We start from the raw sequence: 12,047 nt of genomic DNA on the forward strand, positions 1-12,047 counted from the left end.
ACTCGTTGCGCCACAACCACAACATCCACACTTTCAGGTCTATTTTTCAAACCACGAAGATGACAACACCATGCAAACTTGGAGAAGCATGATGGTGAAGGAGGTTGACAAATGATTTCTAATTTTACCCAGACGACAAGTATTTGGTTTTTGTTTTGTAAAGACAAGTAGAACTACCACCAAAAAATTGTGGAACCTTTCTCAAAATACAAGAGCAATAGGTACATGGTAAGAATGGCACTACTATAATACAAATTAGTGATTAGGTTCAAATACCATCAATAGAGGGATTCTCAAAGACCAAAACTATCTGAAAAAGCCGTAACATGATAAATGAGCAACACTAACATCTTAACGCTAAAAAAGGACCCCTTGTTTTTTTTAATGGGTTGAATATCACTGCAAAACTACTAAAGGTGTATCACAGAATCGGTGCCCAACAACTCGCTGTTTATAAATGAACAATCAGTGATCATGTTCATATGAATATCGAACAAAAAGGGTGGCATCTTACCGAACTGGTTGTTGATTGTAATGATTCTTCTCTTTCTTTTTTGCAGCAGCGAGTCTTGCACTTCTGGCAGTAGCCTCCATGGCAGCAGCTTTGGCAGCACCATCCAACTCTTTATTGGACTTCTTCTTCTTTGCAGATGCTATCTTCTTTAGCCGCTCTTTTACATCAACAGCGGACATATCATCTTCTGCTTGTTCAGTCCTAGCAGTTTCCTTTGATCCATTGATGATATCTGAGCTATTAGCCTGATCTTGTGGTTCCTTCTCCTCCTTGGAAGATTTATCCTTCTTTTTCTTTTTCTTTGCATTTTTGGACTCTATAGGACCGTTTTCCTTCTTTTCATTTCCGTTTGCCTCTCCATTTTTAGTCTCTTTTGTCACTTCTGCAAATGCAAGCAAACAGACAGAGTCTCACAGACTTGTTTAGACATGCATTCACAGCCATAGTAAAATATTATAATATTACAATCTAAAATTTTACAACTGAAATGATTTTGCAAATACTAATCATAATATCTATGGCCGACGAGAACTTACCAAACAAAAAGGACACCAAACTGTAGTTGATTTCAATTTATTTTTTATTTTATTTTATTTCATTTTTTCTTTGGACAGACAACATGAAAATGATATTAGAACAGTATTGTAGAAAAATGTTGGAAGGCAGTCAAGATAATATTACATAAAGAATTGGCAATAATATTTGAGAAGAGCTATCTTCACAGTAATGTAATGAACACTAATATGAAGGTGGAAATCAAATAAAAAGTCAATGACAGCACAAGTCATAAGCTTCAACCATGATCGACAGATGGAAGCTTTTGGGTGCACATGTAACACACACACGCGCACACACACACACACATATATATATAGAGAGAGGGGCTCGAACAGCCTCCTGAGAGGAAATGAATGCTTTCAACTACATACATTCACCTTTATAAACCCCATGGGACTTGACTTTAATTGCAAAACTAACCCTCAAAGCGAGAAATCGTATCAGATTCTTCAAAGAACATGAACAATCGAAGATCAATAAAATTCTATTCTCACACCACCAGAAACTTCAGACTACGGTGTAAGAGAGATTTCTCCTAATTCTAGAAAATTGGATATGACAAGCAAAAATCTGAATCTGCATGTAGAGTAACCAGAGTAGACCACATCGAAAAACAGAACTGAATGATCATGAGGTAAATAATTGATCACATAATTACCGTGTGGTTCATCTTGGGCATTATCCACTTTTGGGGTAACTCCAAAATCGGCCAAAAGGGCTTCGAGTTCTGCAAGCTCCTTTTTCTTCTTTTCCTTCTTAGAAAGTGGTTTTTCTGTCTCCTTAGGTGCTGAAGAAACTTCGGGGGCCTTCTTCACCACATGCTCGGGTTGTTTGGGTTCCTCTTGTACTTGGTCATGCTCTTCCTCTACCTCCTCATCACCTTCATCAAGAATATCTTCTTCACTTTCACTTTCCTGTTACTCAATACAATAATTATAAGTAACAATATTGCAGGACCATTTTCTATTTTTTTAATTAGCCATTACAATAATGCCACATGTTACCCTTGATTGCATCATGTACCAATCACATGTCATGCAACACATGCCTAGATACAAATTCCATGCAGTGACAAAAATATTCAGAGGATCTAGGTGTAAATGAAACAAGAAACTGTACGGACAAAAAGGTCTCAAGTGTAGAATTCATGCAAAAATGACAAAAGAAGTATAGTAAGGGATGAGATCGTATTGGGTTGTAAATAGTTATGAAAGCCAGCAGTCATTGCAAAATGTACAATTGCCTGGTTCTTTTTTCGGTGAGTGTGCATTATATTACCCCAAAAAAATACAATGAAACTCGATACATGCCCTATGGTAACACCCCTTCAAGAGGTAAAAGACACACCCCTAGCCTACCAAAAATGAAAGTATCACAACCCAAGAGGCCAGGTTAACAAGAAACATGCAGCAATTGCCTAGTTCTCCCAGAAGCAGTGCAGTTCTGGCAAAAGAAACTAATACTTAGGCATAGCTGCATAGGAATGAGAGAGAGAGAGAGAGAGAGAAAGAAAACCGACTAGTGTTTGCATGCAATCACAAAACTAGGAGCAAATGTTATGATTTAAAGATATTGAACATTAGGTCCTTAAAAAAAATCCAACATAGATTCAAACCAACGCTACAATCACCTGACCAAAATATGAAGGCTTGGACCAATGAGATTATTCGAACTAACAAACAATTCCACCATTCCAAAGTGAATTCCAAGTCATAACATCCACTAAAGATGTGTCATGTTTTAAATCACGACAGACCTCATGTATAAAAGCAGTCCCAATATTAAAATACATAAGCACACCATCCACATTGGCCAGTAAGATGTTATTGAGTTGAGAGTGTTAGGTTTTGTAATTGGCAATCTCGTTGGACAAAACTCCATGCAGTTATATTTTTATTTGCTCTATTGTCTTTGTGAGTTATAAGAGTTTAGATGGGAATCCAACCCGAATCGTGCCTGTATAGAGGAGTTTGTGTTGACATTCCGTATCTTGACTTGAGCATTCCTTGTTTGCCACTTTGCTGACTAAGCACGGGGAGAAATCAAAGTTGATTAACTGGTCGAGCAGTTTTTCGTGCGCTTGAGCTTTGAAGTGCTTCATCCAATATCTCTACCTGCGTTTTGAACTTCTGGGAAGCATGTTTTATTGTTCGAGTGGTAGATGTTGCGCTTGAGCGGTTGGCCTACATGTGTTTAGTCACACCGCTCGAGCAGTCTTTCTTGCGATTGAGCGGCCGTCGCAAATCTCTTTAGTATAAAGTGCGCCGTTTGCTCGTTTTAGGGTTTAACCCATCCAGATTCTAAGAGAGGAAAAGAAAACAAAGTGTTCTATAATGAAGAGTATTTATGTATTGTTTTCCTTGATGATTTGAGGGTGATCGATTGATCAACAAGTTTTATATTGACTATCATAAAGGGTTGTTTTGTTCTTTCATTCACAAAAAGAGAGAGGTGTTCATTGGTGAATTTCGAAAAATTTGGGCCTAAAGCTTTGTTGAATTTCGGAATGGCTCATCGTTGTGGATTCAACATCAGCGTTGTGAATTCAACATTGGGCAAAGCAATTCCAACGTAAAAGCGGTGGTGGAAGAGGCACATCGGGTTCGGTTCAATTCGGGCGTGAATTCGTTAGGTAATTGAGAGTTCTCGTCTATGAAGCACGAACACGGACACGGACACAGACACGGATACGGATACGGATACGAATACGGACACAGACACGGGACACAACAATTTCTAAAAAAATGGGGACACAGACACGGCAAATTTTTAATTTTTTTATAAATATTTTTATTTTAATATACATTACTAATTTTATTTATTTATTATATTTTTTAAATAATGTGTTCCAATTAATTTTTTTATTTTATTTTATTTTACATACATGCGTTTTTTATTTATTTATTAATATATATAAGTATATATCATCTTATAAATATATTATATGTTATATAATAATTATTATATAATATATAATAATAATAGTTATTAATTATTATTATTATGATATATAGATAGATACGAATATATCTGAATCAAGAGACATAGATATGAATCAAGTCAAGAAAATAAAACGAGAGAGAGAGAGAGAGAGAGAGAGAGAGAGAGAGAGAGAGGCTTCGATTGATTGGGGTGTTCGACTGTTTGATCGACTAATGGAGCTTCGATCTTCGACTAGATGGAACTTCGATCGAACATGATATCACGTGACAGGTTTGTCTCTTCACTCTCTTCCTTCACACTCTCTCTCCTTTGTCTCTCCCTCCTCGCCGTGTCTCACGCTGTGTCCAGATCTGGACACACGTGTTCCCTACAAAAAAATTAAATTAAATTAAAGGGACACGGCAGATGGCGTGTCCAGTACGTGTCCCCGTGTCCGACACCGCCACAACGCTGATTTTGCCGTATCCATGCTTCATAGGTTCTTATGTATAATTCATTTTTGTCTTCTTAGTAGATTGTTTTGTAACTTTGGCTTGTGATTTTTAATCACAATTAGAAGAGTCCAATTGTAATTTTTTCCACGTTAATCGTTGTGCCGATTTGTTATTGATTTTTTGATTGAAATTGCTATTCATTGTTTTAAATTGAATCATAATCACAAATCACTGTCTTGAGGGATTTTAGAATTTTCAGAGGAAAAAAAATTAAAGAATTTTTCCATCTTCAAAATGACCATACATGTACACACAAAAAAAAAATGCAACCATCAGGTAGGTGGGCATATCCCCTGGCTACCTCCAACAAAATAGTCTTTTGGTACAAAAGATGAACATTCAGAAGCTAATTCAAGTTACAAGCAAAATGAATGTTGCAAAGCTAATTTGCTTAACAACACTTCTTCTAGTCAGGTATACTCAACTAAGTGAATAAATGAATGGTGCCATATACAACACATTTCACCAGCAAATGTATATGAAAACAATCAATAACAATGCTAGTTGAAGAGGAGTTCATGAGCATTATTATTAATTTAATAATAAGCACAATGATGGTGTGAGTAGTATTTAATGCTAAAAATAAAAAATAAATATGGTATGACTAGAACACCAAACAACAGAATACACCTCAAATGACTAGATGCATAAATTTAATAAGCAGCATCGATAGTGGTATGACCAGCACAACAATCAACACAACACGCTTCAAATTGAAGACAGCTAGGAGGTAAAATTTTGTTTTCAAAAAATTCACCGTCATAAAATGTAAATGAATCAAAACTACTACTCATTCATTTCAACAAAATTCTCTAGTTATAAACTACAATGCTATCAAAATCACGCACAAATAACACAAGTGAGCCGAACAAATGATAAACCATATGCAACATATAATGCAATCACTCAATCATGAGGTGACTTCTTGTTTTAAAACATTTCACCATCACAAAACGTAAATGAGAAAACCATCAAAACTACTACTCATTCATTTCAATAAAATTCTCATGTTATAAACTACAAAATGCTACCAAAATCAAGCACAAACAACACACCAAAACTCAATAAATAAACAATAAGGTAAATTACTAGCAGGTCCTAATAATTAGACTTAATTTCAATTAAGTCTTATCAATTTGTTCTCTGAAAAGTTGGTCATAGCAAAATCGTCGCTAAAAAAAAACCTTTTATAACAATTTTTTTAAACTGCCACTAAAAGCTAACAATTGGGGACTTTTTTCTACTATCAATTTTTTAAAATATTGCTAAAACTTACAATTAGTGACTTATTTTGTAACGAATTTTCAACTTGATAAAATAGCCACTAAGTCTCCCTAAACAATAAACCATATATGTCATACATTCCAATCACCTAATCATTAAAAATAATTTCATTGTTTAATCAGATATCTAGCATTCATATACAAACCTCTACAGGTGCCTGCTTCTCCTTCGTCTCACCCCAAACAGTCTGAGGTGGAGCAGTGGTAGCATAATAATCATCATCATCCTCATCATCCACATCCGCCCACGATTTCACCGGCAGCGGCGTTGGGGCCCAGAAAACCTGCGACTCGGCGTCTTTTGCTTTTGATTCCGAAGACCCTTTACTCTTCGAAGAACCACGATCCTTATCAGACTTCTTCTTCTTCCTTAGCGTTTCAAGCGCTGCAAACACATTGGTATTCTTAATCACCAACGAACCTTCGTTCCTCCTGTTTCCACCTCCCACCATTTCTCGCCACAGGTCTCCAAATGAAACAAAAACTCAGAAACAGACACTGACTATAATTTCTCAAAATTTGTGACCTTCAACAAATTTGTCACAGTTTTTCAGATAAATCAAAGAATTTTCTTCTAATCTGACGAGGGTTTCAAAAAAATAAAAAGAATAATATTAACAGAAAATTGATTAGTATTTTATAGATTAAAAAATCTAAAGAGATTGTAGATTCTGTGATAAAATCAGGTAATAGAAGATTTTTTTAATCTTATTTTTTAATAAATTGTAACGAAACAGAGATTGGCATGTGATTTACAAGATTCCAAATGTTACATAGATCAGAGGTTTGATCAATATGGAGAGAAATTTATGGGTTCCTAAGGAAGATAAAGAGGGAAAAAATGGAGAAGGACATACTAGGGTTTGAGGTGGAACAGAGATAGCGAGAGGTAGGTATGTGTTTCAGAGGCTGAATTTTGATTTTGAAGAGAGAAATAAAAAAAGAGATGGTGAGAGGCGTAAATCAATAGAGCCGTTCAGGTTTGAGCTTGGTTTGGTAAGTTTAGTGTTTGTTAATGCTTACGTTTATTGTTACTCCCTCCGTCCCAAAATATTATTGTTACTCCCTCCGTCTTAAAATATTGGTCTTTTTTGGGGAATTTAACTTTTTTTGGTAGTATACTTATTGCATTTGAAAAAAGTTGATTTTCTAAAATTACCCTTTTGATAGTACATTTTTTGGGAATATCAATGTCATAATTGTACTTTTTAAATTATTTATTAATTTAAAAGAAGGGCAAAATAGAAAATTTACATTATTTTTGTACTTGATTTATAAAGAGGGACTAATATTTTGGGACAATGAAAAATGGAATAAGGGACTAATATTTTGGGACGGAGGGAGTATGTTTTTTTAATATTTATAAAAAATTTATAAATTAATTTTTGTTTATTTTTAGCAAAATATAAACTATAAATGTGGTTTGATTTTAATAAAATGTTTGAAAAATTTTAAAAACATAAATTAAAAAACATGTTTTTCACGGTCCTAAAATATTTATATTTATTTATTTTTATTTATGACAATGGGATCATACACATTATAATTGAAAAAAAAAATTTGTTAGTCAAAATTTTAAATTTCTGTTTAAAAACCAATAACGTAAACTTATTTTTTAAGTTTACGTTTTTTTCTCAAATTTATAAACCGAGACAACTATTTATAAATCAAAAAAATTATCAAATAAGTTTTTATGACAGCTTTTTAAATTTTTTAAAATATAAATTAAAAATTGAAAACGAAATAGTTACCATGTTCGAATTTAATTTGTTAAATTTAAATTGTATTTATTTATTTATTTATATTTTTTTGCATTTAAGCTCGAACTCGAACTTGTTAAATTTTTAATAAATAAGTCAAAATATATTAAAATTTGGTTGGTTAGCTAACTCGTTTAATATTTATTATTTATATATTAAATAATGTAAAAATATGTGTAAAAATAAGATAAATATGTTATTTATATATTTAAAAATAGGAAACTTTTTTCATAAATCTCATTCCTAACAATTTTATACCATAAAACTTAAATCATTTTTTATTATTCCATTAGGTCTCATTTAGTGTAGTAAGACCAAAGTACCCTCCCTTCATTTCTCCCACGCATACTCCATTTTGAAAACAAACCATTCCTATTCCATCTCTTCACTCCACAAAACACTGATTTCCCCAAAAAAATTCATTGTTGGCCCTAAAAAACTCCCAAACCGTAACCCTAGATTCATATTGCCTCACCACCGTTGTCCTCCACCATCCACTGTCGTCGACCACTGTTATTCCACTTCATCTCACCGCTGCAAAGGTTTATATCGAAAGGAGGGTGGTTCGTTCTTCTGTGTTTCCCGTCGGTTGACTGAGTGTAGTCCGTCAATTTTCATACCCATCCACAATGAGGAGCAAAAGTAAGCATTATCATTCCACCATCTGTTTTTCAGTCAATGATAACATAATGTAATCATTAATATATATATTTACATTGCCCTATTATTATTGTTGTTTTTGGATTTGATTTTGGAATGAACTTCCCATTTTCACTCTTTGTCCATGTTGTTGATGTTGATTTTTTTGTTAAATATTACATTCATTTGTTATTAATGTTGTTTGTGGTTGTGATTTGGTGATGAACTCTCTGGTTTTTTCCCCTATCAATATTGGTATTGTTGATTTTTTATGTCCATAGAACCCCCAATCTTCATCCAAAAATATGATGGAATATGATGTAAATATTCACATTGTGACATCACTGGCAATATTCACATTATGAACATTAATGGCAATATTCACATTATGGTTGTCAATCCTCTGTTGGGTCAATGTGAATTCCATTATATATAATGTCAATATTTGCTGTACCCATAGTGGTGTGTGTGTGTAAATTAAATGTATAAATTAAATAAATAATATAATAAAATAATTCAAAAAATAATTATATAAATTATTTTTCCGAATTAAATGCTTACAGAAATTAATGTCGAGGCTTGTGTTGAACACAATCTCCTTAAAGTAGATTTTTCCCTTGCTTCGGTGTTTCGAGTTTTAACTGGCATTTACTTCCCAGGATGCAACGACTAACATTTAAATTTGTAACATTACAAATTTAAGCCTGACGAACCAAAACTCTGTTGTAACTCTCTTTTTTTCTTCCTAAAATATAAATTCAGAAGTAGATGCAAGAGTACAGGAAGAAAAAAAGAAGAAGGAAGAAATTCTAAGGAAAACATTGAATTGAAATGAATTCCTAGAAGCAACCTTTATATCGGCAGATTGGTGGCTGTTCGAACAGGTGCCAACAGATAGGTAACTGTTCGGACAGATTTCAACAGATAGAAAATCTGTTTGGATTGTTTGGACAATTCCAGATCTGTCCAGGAAGGATTCAACAGGTTCAAACCTGTTCGGGTAGGTTAATAATTGTTTGGATGAAGGAAAAAATTGTGGACCAATTTTATTTTGAATTTTGAAACCAAAATAAAAAATAAAAAAAATTACAAATTTTGGCCCAAAAAGATAAGTATTAGGCCGAACAAGCCCGATCGACTGGACGGGTAGCGTGTGTATGTGGTTTTAGTTTTGGGTCCAATGGGTCTAGCCCACTTCATCCATGACCTCACCCTTCTGCAAACTTGGGTACCCCTTGGGGCCCATCCCAAGTATCCCAAGCTAAGGTATATAAACCCATTCAAAACCTTAAGCATTTCTAATGTGGGATAAGCACATTTCACAAATGTGTAGGAAACCCACCTAAATCCAATTTCACGAACCCGAAAATGCGCGTTGAATTATCATTCATCCGGAAATGGTTTTGAGCAACCAAATACACGGTTTTATTCACTGCGCGACATTAAACATAAACCCAATAAAAAACATTAAAAATAACACTTGGGTCCCCCTTTAATTAATGCTCAAACTTAGCAAAAAGTAAGAATTTTCAAAGCCATTTTCCAACAATATTTACATCAGATTGTTAAATGTTGGTAATGACTTGTTTGTCTTAAATTGTCATGTGTTATTGTTTTGTAATACACTCTTTATCTCGTTTCTTGTATCAATGTCAGACTTGTTAGTGTTGTTGGCAGTGGTGGAGCCAGGAAATTAGATTAGATGGGGCACTTATTAATTATAATTTTTTATTTAAAAAAAATCATGAGCAACATTAAGATAATCATGATTTTATGAGATAAATTTAAACATAAAAAATTATATATTCATTATTAATAAGAACAAATCAAAATTCTACAATAGTATGGAATAGCTCGGTGTGGGATGATGATATAAGTTTACAATTTTAGCACAAAAAATTATAGATCAAAATTCCTAATTTTAAAAAATAAAAACACATCATTTATAGCACAAATTATTATAAAATCTATTTAATTTTTATTTGACAAAAAGATATTAAAGAGATGGCATTGCTTATAAATGATGCGTTTTGAATGAAAATTATTAAACAGTCTTAGAGTACCATATGGCATTACCTACTTGGTGCTCAACGCAAAGAAAATCACAAATCATACTAAGTGGTATGTCAACTACTTGAAAATAATGAGTTTATTATATCCAATCTATAATATTTTTCGCTACACTATTGATTTGAACTACTATATAAATAATACCACATAGTGTTCCCAAAATATCAAATAACTACTTGTTGTGAACAATATAATAAATCCTTAACCAAAGAATATGTTAAGAAAAAAAAAAGAGAATACATTTTATACATGGCAAAAAAAAAAAAAAAAAACTGAGAGGGGGTGTAGACACCCCATTTTTGACCGTCCTCAAGACTTGGACGTCACCGCTTGAACACTCGGTGATCATCCATATTTGTGTTCGTCTTGAGTTCCCAGAGGTCTCGGCTACGCGCCTTGCCTCAGGATCTCTCGACTCGACTGTTTTGTGTCTGGTTTTGCACCAAACACTTGTGCTTTGCCTTGGAAGGGCAGGGAATGGCTTGTGGGCCATCCCCACACTCCACCGGCCATGGCTTGAGGCCACCAGCTGTGTTTTGTTGCCACCGGCCAAATTCTTGGTCGGCCGGCACTATAGATGGCCGGCCGGCTATCTTTTTTTGGTCAATTGCATTTTTGGCCGGCCGACTACTGTGCATCTGCTTTTGCAGATATTTTTGTGCAGCTGGCATACACTGTCACCCCCTCCATACACGTGTATGGAGGGATTGCCCTCTTGTTAGCTTCCTTTGGAAGCTTTACAAGACTAAGTTGTCTATAAAAGGGGGTCTTCTCTCCCTCTTTTAGAGGTTAGACAATTTAGACAGAATTTTCAGAGGGTTTTGAGTTTTAGGGTTAGGGTTCATATGTCTTCCATCTCTATATCTCTCTCTCTCTTTGTTTTGTGAGTGTTTTTGCCTTAGTTTTGCACACAAACACCCACCATCACACCTTTTCTTGGAGCTGAGGCCCTTGAGGGTTGTTTTTTGGAGTTGTGGAGCTGGTTTGAGCTTGAAGAACCAGCTGGTTCACCATTGGTGAAGAGGGTCTACAAGGGTAAGAAACTTGTCCCTTTATTCCCCATTTTTGCATTGCATTTTTGCCTACCTTGCATCTGTTTTTGAGCTTTGTGTATAACATATAAAAGTTCTAATTTTTAGTGTTCTAAATAGTTGGTTAAGGTTGCTTTAAGCTTTGGGGTGGTTTGACCCCTCTCCAGCCTTGAAAGGCTCTATTTTGTGCCATTTTGGTTGAGCTCCGGGACCATTGTGTTTGGGCCTCCTCACCACTGAAATCTTGAGGGATTTCAGTGATGAGGATGGTGCCTTGAGGTCCTAGGAAGGAGAGGGCCACCCCCTCTTCTTGTTGTCCCTAAAAAGGGCCCCTTTTTACCTCTTGAGGGAACATCTAGTCTAATTGTGTGTTGGCCATGCCTCAGCTGATTTTCATGCTTATTATGCCATAATATGCCTCTGTTTTTAGTTGGTTTGGAGACACCTTGCTTGTTTAGCATACATGTCTTGTAATGCCATATTGTAGCCTTAACATGCATCTAGGTTTTAACCCTTGTTCAAGCATGCTTTTGGCCTAGCTTTGTGAAACTTTTGTACTTGTTTTGCCATGTTTAAGGTCTGTTTTTGGTTGTTTTGGTCAACCATAACATGTATTGCATAGCTCCTTTGCATTGTTAGCTTGTAGGCTTTAAGTATGTGAAGTGTTGAGTATGCATTGTTTGATTTATTTTAGTGGTTTGGCACCACTTGTGGCATCATTTCAGTCCCCATGACATGCTTGTATGCTTGCCTTT

The 12,047-nt window shown here is 34.7% G+C and overlaps 1 protein-coding gene across 1 annotated transcript; it reads right to left on the reverse strand.

The window, feature by feature from the left end:
• Positions 1-226: 226 nt before the first annotated feature.
• Positions 227-6,776, reverse strand: LOC114302826 (uncharacterized). The gene is made up of 3 exons (XM_028247905.2): positions 5,939-6,776; positions 1,731-1,986; positions 227-896 (listed from the first exon to the last, which is right to left on the reverse strand). Exons 1-3 carry the CDS (start codon positions 6,242-6,244, stop codon positions 511-513), a joined length of 948 nt encoding a protein of 315 aa, XP_028103706.1. The 5' UTR covers positions 6,245-6,776; the 3' UTR covers positions 227-510.
• Positions 6,777-12,047: the final 5,271 nt, after the last annotated feature.

Source organism: Camellia sinensis, chromosome 11, assembly GCF_055761805.1.
Source record: "Camellia sinensis isolate YWXY chromosome 11, ASM5576180v1, whole genome shotgun sequence".
Taxonomy (NCBI): Eukaryota; Viridiplantae; Streptophyta; class Magnoliopsida; order Ericales; family Theaceae; genus Camellia; species Camellia sinensis.

What these genes read in the sequence shown, in the direction of transcription:
- LOC114302826 (XM_028247905.2), bottom strand. Translation starts at nt 6,244, where the DNA reads ATGGTGGGAGGTGGAAACAGGAGGAACGAAGGTTCGTTGGTGATTAAG. An exon ending in AGAAGCAGGCACCTGTAGAG is followed by an intron (nt 1,987 to 5,938) that starts GTTTGTATATGA and finishes ATTGAGTAACAG; the next exon opens with GAAAGTGAAAGTGAAGAAGA. An exon ending in TGCCCAAGATGAACCACACG is followed by an intron (nt 897 to 1,730) that starts GTAATTATGTGA and finishes TTGCATTTGCAG; the next exon opens with AAGTGACAAAAGAGACTAAA.